General features: G+C 34.5%; 1 protein-coding gene across 3 annotated transcripts in view; it reads right to left on the reverse strand.

The window, feature by feature from the left end:
• The window catches only part of LOC149557319 (uncharacterized), a 202974-nt gene that overhangs the window by 159726 nt on the left and 20924 nt on the right, over positions 1 to 22324 (reverse strand). For all 3 annotated transcript variants that reach the window (XM_089832001.1, XM_089831999.1, XM_089831998.1), the window contains one exon: positions 8959 to 9044. In XM_089832001.1, the coding sequence (XP_089688127.1) occupies positions 8959 to 9044 (86 nt within the window). The remainder of the gene's footprint in view (positions 1 to 8958; positions 9045 to 22324) is intronic.

Raw genomic sequence — 22324 nt, forward strand, 5'->3', positions numbered from 1 at the left:
CTAGTTACAACTTTTCACTCTTCTGAAGTGAGCCCTGTTAGGAGCCAACCCTGTTAAAGTTTACAAAACACACTGTTAGGTGTGACCATTTTAAAGGATTTGAATCACCCTGTTAGGAGTGGCCTTGTTAGAGGTCTTAAGACACTTTAATCTAGAAATGTCACCTAGTTAGAGGATTTGCAAGATAATTGTTAAGTCAACTCTGTTAAGAGATTTCTTCACTACTACAATTGTTAAAGAGTAACAATGATTGACCTAACTAGCAAAGCAACTAGATTGCAGATTCATATCACCGATTTGGTTTATCCTCTGAATCCTCCTTGATCAAAATATTCTTTGCAACTCCTTGGATACTCTGCCCTAAATCAGATATCCTTCTTAATTCAAATCTTATCTTCTTCTCCACTTTCTCTTTTTTTTTTCAATCCACATCTTGACCTTTCATAATATGAAACCCAATGTCAAGTCAGCTTGAATACCCTTTCAAATAAACAAATAATATCCACTGAGTCGGCTTGCACAAACAAACTAACAAATAAAGTTATTCTATTGCAGGTCGGCTCAAATTAAAAACTAAGTCACTCGGTTACAACTGAGTTCCTTGATAACCGACCTACCTCAGTTTACACTAAACTCCTTTAGTAACCGACATAACTTGGCTAATACTGAAATCTTCTGAAGTTGGTTCTAGTTGGCAGTGCACAGTTAGAGTATAAAATTTGTGTAATATCAATGACAATGTACAATTAAATAATCGTTATCAACAGCTGCATACTATACCTATTACATATAGAACTTCAAATGCTAGCTATGAAATGAAGCTTTAGTATAACACACCAGATTGATTCTTGAAATACTTGAACATAGAAATTTGCAACACGAACCATAACCATTGAACATTGAACTAAATAACAATAGTACATAATAACATACACAATCCTATAGTAACATTCAAAGATCAAAATTCAAATAGGATTTCAAATTATCAACAAATAGGATTTTCATTTATATGATAAGTTCTATCAAAGATTCAAATATCATAAAAATAATTACTATTATGGTAAATCGATGTTATTATTTAACAAGAGAGATGAAGGCTCCTTATATAGATTTACAAAGATGATGTTTCTAAAAAATGTTGGCTAAAAATTTTGTAAGTCACTATGACCACAACTTACAAACTTGTGACTTTAGACAATGACTTATGAGATTGCTCAATCCTCACAACAATAGAGGAGATTCCATTCTTACCATAGGTGGCTTCAACAAGAACGGAACTTAAATTACAAAAAGAGTGGTTCTAATAATCTATTCCTCTTTTTTCAAGAATGATTTTGCATACAACTACAACTTTCCAACCTAACAAAAAATATATTATTGCTACAATAATACCGATGACTCAAGAATTCACGTAAGAACAACATCAAGGCACGAGTTTACTTTTTATATTTTGTAGAATAAGTACAAGAACCTAAAGTCTCTTACAATTAACCAAATTAGGATTCAAGTAGAATAACCATTAAGGCACATAGTCTCTTACCGGACACTCTTAAACTTAATAAAATACCTATAGCTGAAGCTCAAAGTCTTCAGTTCTAATTAATTGCAATCACTACCAACTATAACAATTTGTCCTCCAGCAGCACAAAGACTTCAAAAGTTGAAATCTCTAAATGCAATATGTAGCTCAAAGTCTACACAATTGAATTCAAATCCCTTTTAAGCAAAGCATTAAAAATCACAATCAATTTAAGAAAATGTTATCACCTAAGCGGTTGGATTGGCATAAAGTCTCCAAACAAGTTGCCTCTTCTATTGAAAGCAATTCAGATTTACATCTAAGCTCAAAGTCTTAGAATTTATATACAAACTACTAGAATTTTCTTGCCTTGAAAAAAATGATTATTTACAATGAGCCCCCTCCTTTCTATAGGAAAAGTGTTCAGGGAAAGGTGGAGAAAGAAGAGGAAAAGCCTTAACCACCTTCACTTATTCAATAACAAACTTCTAACTAACTTCGGCTTATTCAAGGTTGCATACCTAATGCACTGGCAACTTGATTACATGTTACAACTTTGATGTGATACTATCACATGCAATTACATCTTGTTTTTCCACTACATGTAATGTGTCAATTACAAATCACAAATGCATGATGAGAATATTTTAAGTGTCTGACAAGACACAACTTCTAATGTTACTACAAGATGCCTAATGTGAAGTATTTGTATTTGGTGAAAATATCTTGAATTAGAATATTAATATGCATCCTTAATTCTTCGATTGAGTGTTTATTTACCATTTTTCTCTTGAACGCATTCTATGCATGTAATCATTCTTTAACCTCCTTGTAGGCTCTCATTATTTGATCATTCTTGCCTCATGTCCTTTTTTCTTCTTTGCATGCATGATTGGAGGACTTTTAAGCAATGAAGGATAACGGAATTAAGACAAAACTAGCTCTTTAAATGAGGGTAAAACTTAACAAGGATTTTTGGAACCATTGCATATGAATGGACAACAATCTTTAGGTGAATAAATGAAGCATGGATGGGTCCATTGGACTTTTTTGATGTAGAACTACAAGTTTTAGGATGTTATGAACAAGGGGAATGGTTGTAAGACTTTGGAAAGGTGAATGAGTTTTGTTAGTGTAATTAAATATTCACTAATTACACTTACTTAAGCTTACTTAGGATAATGCATTGTATAGTAGTTTGTGATTGAGACACTTGGGAGTTTGCACCTCAATTAAACACATGGTGTAAGAGAACTCCACTCTAGATGGTCATAGTTGTTATCTCATTCCACCTTTAGTGTACTTATCACATGATCATCCTCATCATCGCACATACTTCATTGCATAATAAAGAGGATGATCCACCTTTGGTGGACATGTGATTCCACCTTGTGTGGGTGATAGCTTATCTTCTCCTTATGATTGTCTCTTATCGCCTCTCCTATATAAGGATGCCTATTATGTATATTTTAAATCAATCCATTGGATGTCAATCAAGTCTATTATCACTAATAGCATTCTTGCATCCTCATGCAATTGTCTTGCCAATCTCTTGTGGAAGTTATCTTGGTCTTTCATTTGATCCTAGGAGTGTTGTAGAGTCACCTAAAACTCTAACAAGTTTAAGCTCAGAATGGTCACTCAAATGGTAATAAAAACCAAAATCGGGTTTTTCAAAGGGGATTGCATATGGAGACAGCAAAATTCCGTTTGTGGAAAAATGCGAGAAAGATGTATGGCATAGCATCTACTTATAATGGAGTTGGAATTTACATTACGAGTGAATCGACAACCAACTACCAACGTGAAGTTTGAATCACGTGGCAGCTATGGAATAATTCTAGATAGGGAACATGAAATGCATGAAAGTGGGCTTTTGAGATACATTTGCATGGTGTAAAAATGAGCTTGTTTTTCTTGTATACTCCATCACAAAATGGGGTTTTAAATCCCGATTGCATATGCAAGCACGATTAAGTACTTGCATATGCAACTTAGAAAAGAATTGAGACAGAAGAAGGAATAAATAATAAGAGCATATACAAATCTAAAAAGAAATGAAAGATTTGCATTAAACATGTACAAAAATATATTACAAAAACGCAAAAAAGCAGTCCTAGAAATTACAAAGCAAAACATCTCAAATTTGAAGCTAAATACACAAGGAATTTGACTAAATCTTCTTTCTAAATCAATGCTCATTCGAGTCAAGATTGATTCCTTGATAAGTGTAGATAGTTCAGAGATAAAATGCATATTAAAATGAACAAGCAAGACTTATTCAAACCTACAAATGTAGATGCTTGCACACAAACAAGATTTTTCCTTGCAGCACATGTACGACACTTGCAACCAATGCCCAACTTGGTGCTCTTGATAAAGAATGCCCAAATACAGGGTTTTGGATGCCAAACACAACCACTTTAATGGACGCTATTGCTGATACAGCTCAAAAACATGGTTTTCAATGCCCATTACATGCAACATAGGAGATATTTTCTTCCATTGGAAGCCAAAAAGAGGATTTAGAGTGCCTAATACATGTAATAATCAAGTTGTTTTCGGCCTTAGAGGTCAAAGACGGGCTTTGCAATAAAAAATACAGCCTTAATTTGAATTATTTATTGCTGTTCTTACCCAAGAAATTGTATTTTTGGCTTCAAGTGCATGAAGAAAATCCATCATTTTGGCCCTTGGATGCCATATACAAGCTTTAGAATCAAAAATACGAGTAGAATGGAAGGTATCTTTGCATTTAGAAGGCAAAAACAGATTTAGAATACCAAAAACATCCAATATATGCTGCGTTTCAACACTTTTAGCCAAAAACATGGACTCGAATGGCATTTGCATGTGTTAAAACAAGTCATATTTCACTTAGATGCACAAAGTGAGCTTTTTAGAGCCCATTATATGTATCCAAAATGCATTAAAAGCACTTTGAAAATGCCTTGGACATGCAACAAATGGGTTTTATATTTGCATTTACATGTATTAAAAGATTGTTCATTAATAGAAGTGTCCAAAAATGGGCTTTTTTATGCTGAAAGCACACGCTTTTTTAACTCAAATAAAGCCACTTTGCCCTTTAAGTAATTAAAATGGGTTTTGTGGTATTGAAAATATATGCATGACTTCTCAATCTCAAATGCACATTATAATGCTCATTAATGGGCTTTTTTTGGAGTTAAAAGCACATGCTTTTTATCTCAAAATTGTCACCTGTGCTTTTAAAAGCTAAATACCTCAATGAAGAAGTCATAGTGGGTTTTTGAAGGGCAATAACATATGTTTTTAAATTTTTCAACTCAAATGCATATTAAATATATGCTATTGGGTTTCAAAACCCCAACTTTATGCTTTTAAGTTGTTACTCAAGTTAAAGCACATAATAATGGGCTTTTATAAGGCAATAACATGTACTATTGCGTTCAGATTCCCCATTATAAAGACTTTTAAGTCATTAAAGGTTTACAATAATGGGATTTTAATATGCAAATGCATTTAAAATCCCTCTTACACATGTTAAGTGATATATTTTTAATTAAAAATATGTAGTTGCATTTAAAAAATCAACCTTTATTCATTTGGAACTTAGAATTTATTGGTAGTGGTTTTTAGAAAGTGATTTACATGTGGATGATATGCAATGTGTATTAAAAACCTCACCTTTATGCATTTAAAGTGTCTCGTGTAATTAAGGACCTATTTGGCCGCAAGCACAGGAATGGAGAATAGGCATGTAATATTGGGAATAGGAATGGCTATTCCAATAACAAATATTTTTTGGAATGGGTATAAGCTCATTTTAGAGGCGAAATGGGAATACGTATTCCTATTCCCTATTCCAAGTGACGAACCAAACAGAAAATAAAAATCGTATTTCAATTTTTCTATTCCTATTCCATCAACCAAACAGGCCCTAATTTTAATATGCAACTATAGTTTTCAATAAAGTAACATGAAAATAAACCAGAAAAAACCATTTTCATTAAAATATAAAAAACTGCAGTCAAATCAACACAAAATGAGCTAAAAATTGAAAATGGGGTCAAAACCCACTTTAATATTAATAATAATTATATTTCGTGAAATTGCCAATAAAAAGCCCACATTTGGAGGATTTTATAATAAGACATGATGTCAGTCTGGAAAGCCCCACCTATTCCTTTATAACTTGAGCTAGACAACTCTGTTTGAGGCCTAGGATAACTTGAAATGAGCAAAATTCTGAGGGCTATTAACCTAAGGAAAAAAAAGGTTAAAAATTACTTACAAAAAAGGAAAAAACTGAAGAATAAATTTGAAGATTGTCAAAAAATCAAGCGCTTGCTGCCAAAGAAGAAATAATTGTTCTAACAAGTATTTAGGGGGATTAACTCGACGAAGACCTTCAAAAAGAATGCACAAATAATGCTAAATAAAGAATTCAAGGATGATGAATTGTTTTCATGATGCCTTATCAATACAACAAAAACATAGAGGACACACCAATGAATCCATGAGAAAATGCATCGAATTGTCCCGATTTCATGATGTCAAAATAAAGAACAAAAAACAATCATGCACTAAAGGCGAAAATAGAAATTCCCAAAAAAATTAAAGACCAACTAGGTGACCATTAAAGAAACATTACAATACTCCAATAACCTCCCATTATGGTTATCATCTAACCACCTTGTAGAAGACTGTACATGTCTCCTGGTCATAAATTCTTCATAACAATTTGTTGCTGTTGGTGATTGAAAAAGAACCTGATCAGAAGTTTCATAGAAGAGGCAATGGCAACAAAGACTTCGAAGGTACTTGTTTCAAATGTGGAAATGTTGTACATAAAGCTTTCCAATGTTCAATTCCTTCTAAACTTCTAGCAAAGAAAAGGGAAACAGAACCTACTGGCACATGAGGAGCAAGTTGTTGATGATAGACTTGTTGAAAGAGAAGTTGCACCTGCGATGGGAGAATCTCTAATGTTCAGGAGAATTATGTTGAGTAAGAAGGAACTAGAGCTTGCGCGAAGAAAGCAATTTTTTCAAACTTGTTTGTAAGTCAGGAGGCAAATGTTGCAAAGTGATAATGGACAGTGTAAGTACGGACAACCTTGTATAAAGGAAATAGTTCAAAATTTTGGATTAAGGAGACTTAAACACCCTTATCCATATTGAATAAGTTGTTTGCGGACGACCATATGATGTAAGTAAAAGAGCAGTGTCAGGTTAAGTTCAACATTGGACCATGTACCAAGATGAGGTATTGTGTGATGTGGTTAACATGAGTCCTTGCCATGTTTTATTAGAAAGACCTTGGCACTATGATGTTGGAGTTGTTCATGATTGCCAAAGGAATGTTGTGTCCATTGTAAACGATGACAAAAAGTTCGCTTTAATTCCTTTGAAGTAGGAAGGCAGGCTAAGAGCCTAAATGTAACGAGGGCTCACACTTTAGGAGACCAGACTGCACCTGATCAGAAGGTGATGAATTTGCACCAAATGGCTAAGAAGGTTTTTTAGGTTGTATAGTTGCTGAAGAAATTGATGAATGGATCTAACCTGGTGGAGTTGAAGACTGGTGACAACTGGATGGTGTTGCAGCAACAAAATACCGAAGTGGTATTAGATGAGCTACAGGATCTTGTAAGTAGATCAGGGGAAAAGAAGTTACTAAGCAGTAACAATGATGGAACCAAACATCAGAAGAAGCAAAACTGGATGGTCGATGGTAGGAGAGACAAAGACAGAAGCAATTCATGTAAGTTGGATAATCAAAGCAGAGGTTTGGGAAGCAGTAGCAGAGCAATACCTAATGATGGACAATATACTATTGGACTTGTGGATTTGTATAGTTGGCACAGCTATTTGTAGGAAATGTGCCTTATAGATGTGGATTAAGAATAAGCATGGGAATTATGTCTTGAATCGTGTCAAATGTTCATAAGTTCCTCCTATGGAACGTCTGCTATTCACCTAAGATATCTGATGCAACAACATCTAGGGGTGGTTGGCAATCTTGCATTACCCAAAAAGGCTTCTTTTCATTTTGTCTGTATTCTGTTCTAGTTGGGCAATTTCCTGTGTTTTGGGTAGCGACCGGTTCAGTTGGCTCGTTATCTTATGTGATCTTTATAGTGCGATCTAGGCATTATGAAGACCCTATATCTAGCTTCGCAGCTCGATCCGATGTTTCCGGATGAAGTAATCATATGTTTGATTTTGTCCTATATATGCTTTCCTATTCAAGCAACCAAGTTGGCAAGATTCGTCTTGTGATGAAGATCCATATCATGCAAAGTCTAATGGTGCATTGTACTCTGTTGTTGGACATATGATCGACCTCCTTATGTTTCTGCACATCATGATGTATTGCATAGGAGTTGTTCTTATAGATTTGGGTCCTGATCTATATTGTTTGTAATATGTTTCTTTATCTTGGAGATTGTTGATCAGATAAGCCGACTTGTGGCTGGCAAACTTGTATATAAGTAGGGTAGTAGTTCTTGTTTAGGAAGGCAATCAGGTAATGAGCAAGGTAATGCGGAGAGCAAATACATCTGATAGTGAAGATCGAGAATAAGGCTTATGTTCTTAGTAATGAGGCATGTTTGTTGAATATTTGTAATCTGCACTTGCAAGCCAACTTGATGATAATTGAAGATCATATTTCCTTATTTGCTCGTGTTCATTACTCTGTTTTGTCATCTTTACTATAGAGTTCCTAACTGCAAGGATGGACATCTCCTTTGGGGATTTCTCTGTTCTTGACTACGTCAGAAAAGTACACTCAAAATTATATAGACGTTAACTATTTGGGTTTGATTCATTCATACATCCTATTATCAATGAATTAAGGAAGATGCCTCAATTTCAGAAATATGGTTAATTTTTTTTTCAATTAACACAAAATTAATACTTTGCAATGGATACTTTTGTACTTAAAATTTCTCTCACAAAAATTACTCCAACAAATATCATGCATCACTAGAGTCATCTGTAGAAGGAAAACGTGTATGTGATGCTTACAAAAGTTTTGTTCTGATTTTGATAACAGGTTGTAATATGTAATATTGAAAGAAAATACTTGTACAGTTTCCCTGAAATTTATTTTCTATCTCCCGCATTTTTTTTTTTGCTGGGAATAGTTTAAAAAAAATGTGAGCCTCTTTGGTCAAATTATTGACATTACTGTTCCAAAATAAAGAGTAATATCTCATCATTAATCCTCATTATCAAAGACCATCCTACGAATTTTTCACAAAAGAAGAAGATGGATGTAATATTGCAAAATACATGCATTACAATTTTAAATGCTGAGAGAACATTAAGCAGTTCAATATTATCGTATTGCTATTAGTATTTTTCTTCATAAAATGGTTCTATAGTGTTAAGAACTAAAAACAGTAAAATAAGTGATGTAACATGCTTCTTGTTATATGGTATACATACCCTTCAACTGTCACCAGGCAGCGGCAACTAGGAATAAGCCGACGAAAAGATGCTTTCTCATGAACTGATTCTGATCGAGCATTAAACTGCAAAAAGAATCCCATTAATTGCTAACATAATTGAAACAAAGCAAAATGAAATTACAAACATCATCTTAATGCTATGATTGAACTGGCAGAAAACTTTACACGACCCTTTTCAGAGACCACTTATCATTTTAACAACTTAAAAGCACTTTTTACTAGCATTTCCAAGCATCTGATAAGATGGAAATCCAGCAAGAATATATGAAAACTATAAAGATACACCAGGACAAATGTTGAAATAAAATGATCTACTCATATCTATGGTATCAGACATTCAAAAGTTTACAGTTACAAAATATAGTTAAAATTTGAGTATAAAATCCACCACTAGAACGACCAATCCAACACATCATTCTAAGGTATTTTTTGTTGATGGTTGGTAACTTGGTAGCTTCTGTCTCAACCTATGACTATATATAATTATATATGAGATATAATTACATATAATTTTATTAAATGAGAAAAATTAATGAAATAAGAGTTATATATATATATTAATGGTCAAATTAACCAATAGACATGTCCCATCATGGGACATGTCTCTTCTTAGCCCTTGCTCATTATGGATAAAAGGATGCCGCAATTTGGAAAGCACATACCAAATTCATGGCAGTGCTGTTACATTTGCAGCGATCCTCATAAATTTCAACATGGTATCAAAGCAGGTTCCTTACTAAGCCTATACTACTTCATAAATAATTTTAGATGATGATGAGATGGACAATATTGTCTAAAGATTTCTGGAGTGACCATAGAGAAGACATATGAAGATGGATTTGCACAAAATATTTGTTGCATGTGTACCAACCAGGATTTTGATAGGCTGGATTCAACACTACTACAAACATTGATGGGCATAGGACTATTTGTCTCACCATTGGTGTCAAGGAATCATTGGAAACCAAGTAATGGTAGGAAGCTTGATACGAATAAGGTATAGTTGATCAAAAGTTTTTGCCCGATGTTGCACAATCAGTGAATACAACTATGAGAACATTGAGGGAGGTTAAATGCCTTGACATCATCATTGCATATACTACTCCATATTCTTAGATCTATTGCCAGATGTAGTCATTTTTCCTCAGAATGCCTTGTAGGAATCTACGGAATTTCTTAGAATAATCACTTTCACGCTGCTATAAATCTTTTCATTCCTTTGATAACTTGGATTGTTGGTGGCGATATGGGATACCAAATCCTATCGGTCCTTACTTGGACCTTCTAAAGTGATAATTGCAACCTACTTAGGTAATCAAATTATGGCAATTGGAATATTGGGGGAAACTAGAAGTGAAGATATTTACGAAATGTGTGAATATTCTTATTTCAAAATGGTAGCATCCAACATGATGTTCTGGTTGTATCTTGGTTATTCATTTTAGATTTTGGACAAAAAGACCAGGGTTCTCGGGTGTTTATTTTACAAACTGTGCGATGGGCTAAAGAAGGAAATAAAAACAATTAAACCCTTACTTTCTTATTCTTGCATTATTGTTAATGTCACCCTGCATTTGAAGACCCTAGCAAGGCCGAAACCGAGGAAGACATCTTTCAATTAATGGTCTAAGGAAATTCATAGCCTATGTGAGCATCGTGACAGTAAGACAAAACACTTACCTTTCATTAGGAATAATATCCAAGAAAGACTATCAAAATAAGAACATAGGGCGACAATGTTGACACAGTACTTGAACAAGCCACATCAACATGTAAGGATTAAACGAGCCATGGGGAAGGATGTATATACATTTGTATGGATTGATGGTACTGGGTGAAGATTTGCTTAGCATGTATTAAGGGAAGAATAAACAAGGCTCTCCCTAGTTACCCACCCCACATGGCAGAGAATTTTGCATTAGGCGCAGACCATACAACATATTTCAATAATCTATTATCAAGCAAAAAAAGTCATAACTAAGGAGTGATTAAGAGTTGGTGTACTCGATAAGGAAGGGTCCATCGTACAAGCGTCCTACTAAAGGTAATTATAAACAAAAAGCATGATGGGTCCTTGATAAGGCACGCATGTTTGATATGTTAGTATGTAAATTTACAAATGTAAGTATATTGGTAACAAAATATGTTAATATATTATACTTTTTAAATGATTAACATGCAACTTATAATTGTTATTAATAAGATGATATTAATAACTACATTGAATATTGGAATAGAATTTCTAATTTTCTTATAATTAAAATACAATAATATTATTGTTGTGCATAATTATTAAAAGTGTTTCCAATAATATTATTGTTGAGAATAATTATTATAAGTGTTTTGTACTATAAGAGTTATGTGCCTTGATCTTTTCCTCCTAGAATGTTATTGCAAGAAAATGAAGGATAGATATTATATTCAGAGGGAGTTTGAAACTTTGTCTAAGGCAAGAAGCTCTGAAGACTGATGTTCAGAGGGAGCCTGACATTTCATTAGAGACAACCTTGAAAGAGAGGGAGTAGATAGAGGATATGATTCAACATTTGGTGATCCAAAGGGAGTAAACCATATTGAGATGGATTCTCCAATGATCATTAAGTTGTACCAGTCAAGAGAACCGTAATTCATGAATATACCTTGTGACTATGTGATTTCAATGGGCCTACCCCTTGTGCACATCATGAGGAGGTGACGACTTCCAATTGATGTCACTTGTATTTGCAGAAGTTGCTGTAAGGTAACGATCTTACAATAACTTATATTATGAGATCAAACAAAATGAGTATATAGTGAATGTCTTCCATCTCAACATTTTGGAAGGGCATTAATCAAAGAGTACTTGGTGAATATCATTGATATTCAGGGAGGCCAATGCTCTGGATATCAAATGTGATATCAAATCTTATTTTGAGTACTTAGTGAATATCATTGATATTCTGGGAGGCCAATACTCTTGATATCAAATGTGAAATCAAACCTTATTGAGTATTTGGTGAATATCGTTGATATTCTAGGAGGCTAATACTCATGATATCATATGTGATATAAAACTTTTTGAGTACTTGGTGGATATTGAAAGAGGATATTCTGGGAGACCAAGACTCGTGATATCAAAATATTGAATATCTTCTGATCAAAGATATTCTTATATTGAGGTAGTATATGGTCATGTGCTTATCCTCCCTAGCTAAGAGGGAGTGTTGATGGTTGGTAGCTTCTAGCGGAGAAACCTATGACTATATATTATTATATAATTATATATGAGATATAATAAAATATAAGTTTATTAAATGAGAAAAATTAATGTAATAAGAGTGGTGTGTGTGTGTGTACATGATTATATATACACATGATTATATTCATTATATAATGGTCAAATTAACCAATAGACATGTCCTATCATGGGACATGTCTCTTCTTAGCCCTTGCTCATTATAAATAAAAGGTCACTGCAATTTGGAAAACACATACCAAATTCATGGCAGTGCTATTACATTTGCAGCGATCCTCATAAATTTCAACATTTTCCTTACATATTTCCAACAACATAATCAATATGCATAAACACTAATAGACATGTACTCATCATAGACTTAGTCCACTTCATCGCCCTAATAAATGTCATGTTCCCCATTGGAAACCCTCCACGTCCTCCTCACATTAGTAACCCAATTTAGTGAGGTCTATAGCAGAGACAAAATTGCAGAAGGATATGGTGCTATCCAACGAGGAATAAGATATCGTAATCTTGCTCTTCCATAAATCCTTATTTAGCACAGAGAAGGACGTAAGAGTAAATATAATATACAGCAACTTGGATATAGATAACATTTAGAGTGATATGTATGAGAAGAATACCATTCTGAACAACTCACATCTACCATGACTCGGCAATGAGGACGATCTGTTACGATTGTACAGGCAGCAAATAAAAGGAGATGAGCTTAGGTGTCATGACATTATGGTGTTGAACTTATGAGTTAGTGGTCATCAGGAAATGTATCTCTTTGACCGGATACACATCAGATACAAGATCCATGTAAGCAGCATTGCAAATTATACATGTCGATGAATTCTTATGTGATAAAAAGGCACAATAAGGCTAACATTGAATGCCACTAATGGCAACAATTAAGACCATCAAATTATGGAGAGAATGTTTGCATTAGCAGTCTGTGTGGCATGTCAGCAGGAAAGGAATGTTGATTATGAAGGCAAGCATCAGCTAGTCAGCAACTTATATATAGTATCAATTAAAGGATTGATAGTTATCAACACTGTCAGCAACAAATTAAGTTAACATGGCCACCTTTAATCTTACTGTCAGCAAGAAAACTGACTTTAGATAATTAAATGATTAAGTCAATAATATCAGCAAATGATTAAACCATGAAATGAGGACTTATTAATAATCCTAAAACATATGGCAGTGATTACAAGTAAAGGACCCATTCATTACGGAAAGGTGCAATGGTAGAAATAACTAGTTTGTGATCAATCAAATAAGATTAGTTATGAAGAATGAGGATTCCGAAAGGATATGGGACATGACTTATCAGTCCAGAGTCCAAAGTATATGATGGCAAATCCCATATTCATCAAAGGTGGGTACGCAAGGATCAAAATTGGATCCTTTAATCGAGATGATCAAAAGGATCAAAAAATTATTATTTATTTCAGATGGACGAATCAGAAATTATAAAATAATTGCTCTTCACAAGGAAGAGATAAGAAAGGAAATGCAATATCACCATCATAAAATAAAGATGAGATATTAAAATTTTGTCTGTGGAACCAAACGATTTAATATATCTCACGGCCCATTTCTATTTTACTATTATTTGTTGGTGTTTGCCATATCATGTGTCGGTACATTGTTTCTCCCTCAGAAGTTTTCCTCCAACGGGGTATATGTCCGTCGGGTTGGATTGTTGTAGCTATGCGACTTGAATTATTTTTACTATTATGAAAATTCCAATGGGAGTTCCACTTGTTGCGCCATTTCGGAAGTGAAAGACCTACCCTATTCTGCTTGTTTCACTTTGTTTGGATTTGGCAAGTCTAAGCGCCATCTTGTTTGTGTAGGTATTTTTGTGTTTCCGCAACATATTGCATATATCTTTGTGTTTGACGTTCACCTTTGTTTGTTATTTCTGGCATTTAAACATATAAATATATGTGTGTGTGTGTGTGTCTAATATTAACCAAATTTCCATTTGATCATCCGTTGTGAAATACCGATATTGTCATCTTCATACAACCCACTCTCTTTACTCCTTTGTACATCTTGTACAGTGCTAACTGTATGTCGTTGTCCCAAATCATCATACGACATCCAAATACATTCCATCAAGGTTTTGTCCATTGAAGTTCTATCTGTCATGGTTCGTCCTGCCGTCAAGATTCTGTCTATCGAGGCTTTGTCCATCACGACCCTAATCGCTAACTCCATCACTACTTGGTTAGTGTTTTAGAGGAATGACGTCGGAGTCTGTCTAAAGCTCTAGGATACTATATAGGGTTTATTTGAAGATCAGGAACATCGCAATGGTATCAAAGCTGGTAACCATACCAACTTGTGGACAGTGTTGGGTGGATATTTTGCAACTGACAGTTTTGGGTAAAAATCTGGCCGCAAAATAGGATAACCAACCACAGTGTGTGAGACAGAGTCTCTCCTACCTTTCAGGGAAGCCTCCCCCTTCTCACTGTTCCTTGGATCCACTCAAGATAAGCAAGAAGTCAACAGATTTTGTAAAAAAGGTGTTACCAATATCCTTTCTTCTTAACTTTCAAGAAAGAATCCACTTACTCGTATAACGAGTAATGGGAAGGGTGAATCTCTAACCACACTTCTATCAACAACTGGAAACAATGATACCGATAAACCTTCACTAACCCAGAGGCTAGCTGAAAATGTACCAGTTTGGCTCTAAGTCCAATCGTACTTCTATATGGAAAAGCTTTACAATTAGGGCACAACAACTCCTAAAAGTAAGAATAACTTAACTATTTTGCAAATTAAGAAAGTAGTATAAGCTACAAACAAAACTTCTAGCTATATATTTCCACAATTGCTCCTAGTCAAAGCTCCGGCTCCAATTGATTCTTAACTCTTTTATATTTAATTCAGAAGATACAATTACCAAGAACGCAAGATAACATGAATCAAATATAACTTAGATGAATTATAGACAAAGCTTATAACTCACACAAGTAATAATCTCACTTAATCAAAGTTAAGTCTCAAATGCTACTTTTTATTCACTTTCCTCTCAAAATCGTGCTACAAAAACAAAGTTCTACTGGCACAATTTCTCCAAAGCTCCTTTACATAAAGATAAAGATGAGTTTTACAATGAGGGGTACTCCTTTATGTAGGCACAGGAGTTGAGAAAAAAGTGGAGGAAAAAGTGGGAGCAACTCAACTAACTTTGACTTAGTCTAACTATAAAAGAAATTATAGGGTTACATGCAACCGCACAAGTAACTCACATTACATTTTTTTACGTCCATGTAACTCGCATTGCATGTAATTACATCTTTTCATGCAATGCATCCTCTCCAACTACAAACATGAAAGAAGAAGAGGAAAGACAGAAGAGAATTAAAACAATCCTAGATATTGTTCTAAAGGACCTTGTACTTGGCAATGCAATCCCAAATGATAACAGGATTAGGAGTTTCTGTATTTTGTGCCACTACATTCACCTTGATAACCATGGTGTTGCGTCTTTTGATAGCCTCTAACTCTCTTTGACGAATTCTCTGTTGTCATTTGAAAATTTAGTGTGATCAATCATTTTTTCATTCAAATTGTCATGAATTCTCCTTCGTATATTAACACATTTAGGAGTCTCGTTCACATTGAAAACCTTCTCAATGCTGTCCGGATGTAAACTCGAAATAACTTTCCATTAGCACCTTTAACTCGTTTTTTTTTTGAAGTGCTTGGCGCATGAGAATGCATGCAAATGATAACTTTTGACTTTAAAAGTGTGACCTTTAGTCACAAATGAGTTCTCTGGATGTCATTACACATTAAGTGAATTACATGTAAATGCAACATATAATAAGGAATGAAAAATGAGATGACATGTGAATGTGGATGGAGAATGAGCTTACATGTAAGTGCGTATGAAGGATGAGATGAAATACATGTAATCGCATTTGACGAATGAGATGTGAATTGTTGTGACATGAAAAGATGGAAATGGAATGTGGAGTGAAGTAAAATGTGCTCAAGTTCTTGGAAAAGAACTTGCAATTTCTTCCAAAAGAAGAAAAACAAAAAAGCAAACAACGAAAAACAAACACCTCTTTGGTCTCAAACTCAAACATGTCAATATGTAAATTGCTTTAATTGCAAAACTGAATTTGGAATTTGGGGAAATTCCAAAAGTGTGAAAATGATAGTTTTCATCATTTTTAAAGGCAAAATGCACTTTTCATGGCATATATATGGACAAGTGTGCAATAACAAGCAATAATATCCATGTAAATAGAAAAATAAGCATGAATTGATCAGCAAGTTTAAAATGTCCACTTCCTTGGAGGTTAAAGAGCCAAAATAGCAAGTATTATAGACTTGAACACCAATTCTCCCAAAAATCTAGATTTTCAAAAAGCTTTTTGACTTTTTCCATACTTGCATGTAATGGACATTCAATGGTCGAATTTCACATGAGAAAGCCAAAAAAGTGGTCTCCAAAGACGAGCACACACTAAAACTCAAAAACAACTCCTCTTGATCCAAATGTATGGGCTGAAATGTCATTTTTTGAATTTTTTTTTTTAACAAAAAAATGACTTTTTAATGCAAAAATCTGGGCCATTTTTGCAAAAACGTGGCTAAAAAATGCATGTTTTTTAGTTATTTTTGACTTTTGAATGCAAAAACGACTTCCCCAAATGCTAATACATGGATCCAAATGTAAAAAAGTGGCTTCAAAATGCATAAAAGTGGATTAAAACCCCAATTTTCCAGGCATTTTTAGCAAAACCGTGATTTTTTTTTTAAAAGCATGAAACAAAAATGTTTTAGCTTCTAAAGTTGAAAATGTGTATCACAATTCAATGACTAACACTTAAAATACCAAATTGATTCCTCTCTGGGCAAAAACGTGAGCCAAAATGGTGTTTTTTGAAGATTTTTCCAAAAACATACCCTTGGAGGGAATTTGGAAAAACATTTTTTAGCAAGATAAATCCATTTTTTATCTTACAAAATCCATTACCAAGTAAAAACAACCCTAATGGAGAAAATCTCATGCAAAACCATCAAGTAAATCTCTCACAATCTCCAAAATCGGGTTCTTGGAGAGCAAGTGCATGTGTTCTTTTAAAATTGGACCTTTTGGAAGGCACAACATATTTTAAAATATGCTTTAAGTTAAAATCAGACCTTTTGGGGTGATGCATATTTTAAAACATGCATTTGGTCAAAATCGGACCTTTTGGGGAGGACTGCATATTTTAAGTGACATCTCATGGTTTTGATGGAATGACATATAAACTCACCTTTTGATGTAATGACACCAAAAAGATCCATTTTTTATAGTCTTGTGCTTTTAAGTTGAACTTTATATGCAATGACATGTAAAATGTCCACTTTTGATGGTTTTTACATGTAATTGCATATAAAATGTCAACTTTTGATGACTTAAAGTCATTTAACAAACATATATCAATTTAATTTCATTAAAATGTTACTTTCATGGGAAATAAACAATATTTATATATCATATTAAAACTATGTCACATAAATATCATTTAAAAAGTAACATTTAAATGAGCATTTGATTTAAAAATCAAAATTAAACTAAAACTATATAGTTTATATAGTGACTTTAAGTGAATCAAAGTAACTCAACTCAAAAGTATAACGTAAAGTGCACTATAGTTACTTTAAGTGAAAATTTAAATGATAAAGTAACTTAAAAACATAATGTAAAGTGAATTTAAGTTATATTTTTCAAAAAGTGAATGTCAAATTGAAAACATAACATAATATTTTTAATTTGTATTGTTGCATCAAAAAGGTCCACTTTTTAGGCACTAAAATGGCCATATCTCTTGGCTAACAACTTCGATTATGCTCTAGGTTAGACCAAATCGAAGAGAAAATCGAAAGCCATGACATGAGCGAAATCAAAAGACTAAAATAAAACAATCGCAAACTTAAAAGCAAAGAAAAAGACGATGAAGGCCTCAAAAATAAGCATAGATTCAACAAAAAGCAAAATGAAAAGACTTGATGAAAGCCTTCAGTAAAACAATTTAATATACGAATTGAAGTCAATTGATCAATCAACATTAAACAATTGAATATCAAAATCAAACTTAGAGATACGCAAAGCTAGCTTGAAAAAGTTTTGTGCTATTACCAACATTTTGTGGTGACAAAATGCAGAAGAATCGACAGTGGATCCAATTTTATACTAAAAAAAGAAGGTGATACCAGTCAGTAGAATGGGAGATTCCCAAGATCCCACTCCAAAAGTCATGTCGTTGTCGAGAGAGCTCACCAAGAAATGATTGCAAATCAATGACACTTAGTGACTCATGGAGATGACTCTACGAAAAGTGGTCAAAGGAAAAATATCTGAAGAACACAATAGATATATTGACAACTCAGTTATAGGAAAGGCAAACCCTAATCTAGCACATTCTTGACGCAAGATGCCAACTTTCCCTCCACAGACTGAGGTGCCTCAAAAAGGACATGAACCGACTTTTGAAGAATTATAAGAACAATTACAGGAAAATTAGAGGAATGCAAATATAAGGGGATATATCTTACAAAGATTATGCCGAGTTAAGAATGAGGTACTCTGGTGGTAGCAACCGTGTGTACTTCAATTATGACCTCAAAAGGAAGTTAAGCAAGGTAAATCTATCTCTGTTTGATGGATCAGGAACAATCTCTACTCAAGTGTAGGTGATGAAAGTGGACACATACTTCCAGCTCAATTTGAAGCCCAAACAAAGAAGCAATTGAATTCGCCACACTCCATCTAGAAGGAGTGGCGCACGAATGGAAGCATCACAGCATGGTTACTCTTGGACATGACCAAGTAAACACTTATGTAGAGTTTTACAGAACGACTTATAGATTGGTTTGATGGAAAAGATCTAGAACTCTATTTTAAATAATTGGCACACCTGAAGCAAATCAGATTGGCTGACAATTACATCACTAAGTTTCAGAGACTCTTTTATTGGATGCAAGCATCTCAAAGAGACGATGGATTGTGCTATTCATGGATGGTCTAACAGAACCATTAAAGGGATGGGTAAAAGGGTTCAATCCCAACACCCTCTCCAAGGCAATTAAGAAAGCCCAAAGCATCACATTATCATCAACCTCGTCTTCTCAAAATTATTCATATACCAAACCATCATTAGCTCCAACGGAAAAAGACAACAAACTCCGAAGAAGCCATCATTGGATAAAGCTACTAGACAAGAATAGGAGGAGAAAGCTTTGTTTCACCTGTAAAGAGTCTTGGGAACCTGGGCATAGATGCTTAGGAAAAGGGAAAATACACTACATTGAGGTCATGTCAAACAGTGAGGAAGAACAGGAGGATTCAATAGCCAAACGGGATGGTGGACAAGTTTCCAAGGAGGTTAGCATAAACCGTACAAAGAGGATTTGCAACGAGGAGACACCATCGATCTTGGTCCAAGGTAGAGGGGTTTTAGGGTACGAGGAACCCTCCACGGACATAGTGTCATAGTGATGCTTGACAATGGGGCTACACTTAATTTCATAAACTCACAAATAGTCGAGGTCAATAACTATATGGAATTTTTATGCTGCTAGCGATTAACCATCACTTTTCCTAGTGATCCATACACAACAATTTCCAATTCAGGTGCCCTACCCTACAATTCTATGGGGCCCCCTAAACAAATTATTGCTAAGGGCTCCTGAACCAATTTATGAAGAGGGAAAGAAGAGACGGCCCATACCTACTACTGAGAACGAGCATTCTTTTGGTGTCATACCCTTTCGCTTCTTTCTTTTTAGCGAGTGGTTTGCTTCGTCAATGTGTATCATTGTAGATAGTGGAAAATCCGTATGTGAGCTTTCCCTACTATTCTAAGGGAACTGGAAGCACAGGTTGCAAGAGTGAGGCAATAGAGTACAACTAGCTCTCTATTCCACCTAGGCCCCCTAAATTCTACGGCCAGTCCCATATCCCCTACTATTTATTCTAAGGGCCACATTGTGTCATAGCCAATTTTAGAACCAACAATAGATATGTCGCAAGGGCAACAACATAAGATCTAACAGCTTAAGAAGTAGTTTTATACCCATATGTAGTTCCATATCCAAATCGAGGTTGAGCTCGCTAAAAAAGGCATATTAACAGTAGTGGTTAGAGAAATAGTGAAAGAGCCTTAGCCTCCTAGATCCATATCCCATTGAAGCTTCAGTTTCCCCCGCAAGAGAAGCATTGACAGTAGTAGAGAAAAAGGCCACTATAAACGCAGAAGCGGTTACTTAGCCAGTGTTAGCATAACCACTAGGGGATAGAATTGACCTAGTTAAACAGTAGCTAGAGCAACAAACACTATGGTGCTAGCAGTATTTGAGCCAATTCCAATCTAGGTTCTAGGACCCCTACTATTTATAAGGGACCATAATGAATGCCTTTCTACTGTCCGCTACAAGTGGGCCTGCACACAAACAGAAAAGTAGCTCATGTGCACTTGCCCATAGATAATAGAATTGTTGTTACGCACTGTCTTATGCAAAGCAAATAGCTTATCTCCACTGATCGGTGAGGTCCAAAGCACTAGACCATAGCTTATGAACGACTCCTATTGCTTAGACCCTTACTAGGCCAAAGCGAATAGCTTTACCAGCATCAAAAACAAAGGTAGCATCCTCGCCGTTCGGGTCATTGTAGCACGGGTGAACCTGGTGGCTAGTTGCACCCCTTCCTTTGACCAAATATGTCAGAATTCCACAAATATCACAAACTTTGATATGGCTACCCAAGTGGTGTGTGTATGACCACGACCCACTTAACGCCATGACGTTACAACAAGGTTCTATATATAGGCCATTCCAACAATAACATTTGATCGAGCTAAGCAGTTATTGGATTTCAGAGCTATTTCATCAATACCTATAGTTACAAGCTCAGTGGATCCAACAGGCATAGTTGGCCACGGTACCGATTCTATTATTTGGTCGAAAGGAGCGAGGGGGCTAAGCATGATAATACCGAAACAACCAAGGAGTGGAGACCCACCAACCTAATTCAACCTTCTCTATTGTTGTGGTTTTCTTTTTATTTATACCAAAATAGAACTTGGTTACTCGTTACTTTATTATTAGGCTACACAATCGGTGCTTTATGCCTTCTCTCCCCCTACCATTCTGTAAGCGAAGGCACAAGGGCTAGACCAAGACCTACCTTAGACGTATGTACCAGCTCATCCATCCCCCAAGCATGACTTTGCAAGCTCATTGGACAGGTGATATTGCAGGGTAAGGAATGCATCAACACCAACCGATATACTAGTTCACCTAACCGAAGCAGAAACCTTGCAATATATAGCAATGCACAAATAAACATCGATCGATACACACCTTGTGCATCAACCTTGTTTCATTCACCTTGCTCCTCCTACTTTGTTATCATAATAAACTAATCTAACCCAATAAAGTAGGCAATCTATAAACCCGACTAAAGCAAGCAGTCTATTTTTACAAAATAGACTTCATTCTAGATATCATCAAATTTGCATGAGAGAACAAGATGTTGAGAAGATGATTTTCCGATGTCGCTATGTAATGACGCTTGCTCAGTCATTACTTTCCCTATATTCTTCTATCCAATGAAATTATATCTTTTTCTAGTTTGGTGATTGCCTCTAAATATCTAACCAAAATTTGTGACTTTTGGATGTTTGTTCGTTAACAATATAAGATATATGTTGATTAATATAATATATTTCTTATCTACTATATTTCAAATGAGTAGTTATATTAGTATATATGAGATTTGAATTGTAAAATAATTACTACCCTTTAGTCCATCATTTTATATTTTTAATATTTACTTTTATGTTTATTACCAGATTATTTATATATTATGATATATTAATCAAGTATTAAATATACTTCATATTAATATTACATTAATGATATTTTATGTTATACAAATATATCATGCTTTCTATCAATGATGGTATTGTTATTAATATGTTCTTTTATATTTGATCACACAATTATCTATGTTATGATTATATTATTATCTAATTTATACTTATAATATATCATTAGTCTATAATATATCATTAATATGTTATTCTTGTAT

The sequence above is a fragment of the Cupressus sempervirens genome, chromosome 5, assembly GCF_028749045.1.
Source record: "Cupressus sempervirens isolate cs-2001-9-10 chromosome 5, ASM2874904v1, whole genome shotgun sequence".
Lineage (NCBI taxonomy): Eukaryota > Viridiplantae > Streptophyta > Pinopsida > Cupressales > Cupressaceae > Cupressus > Cupressus sempervirens.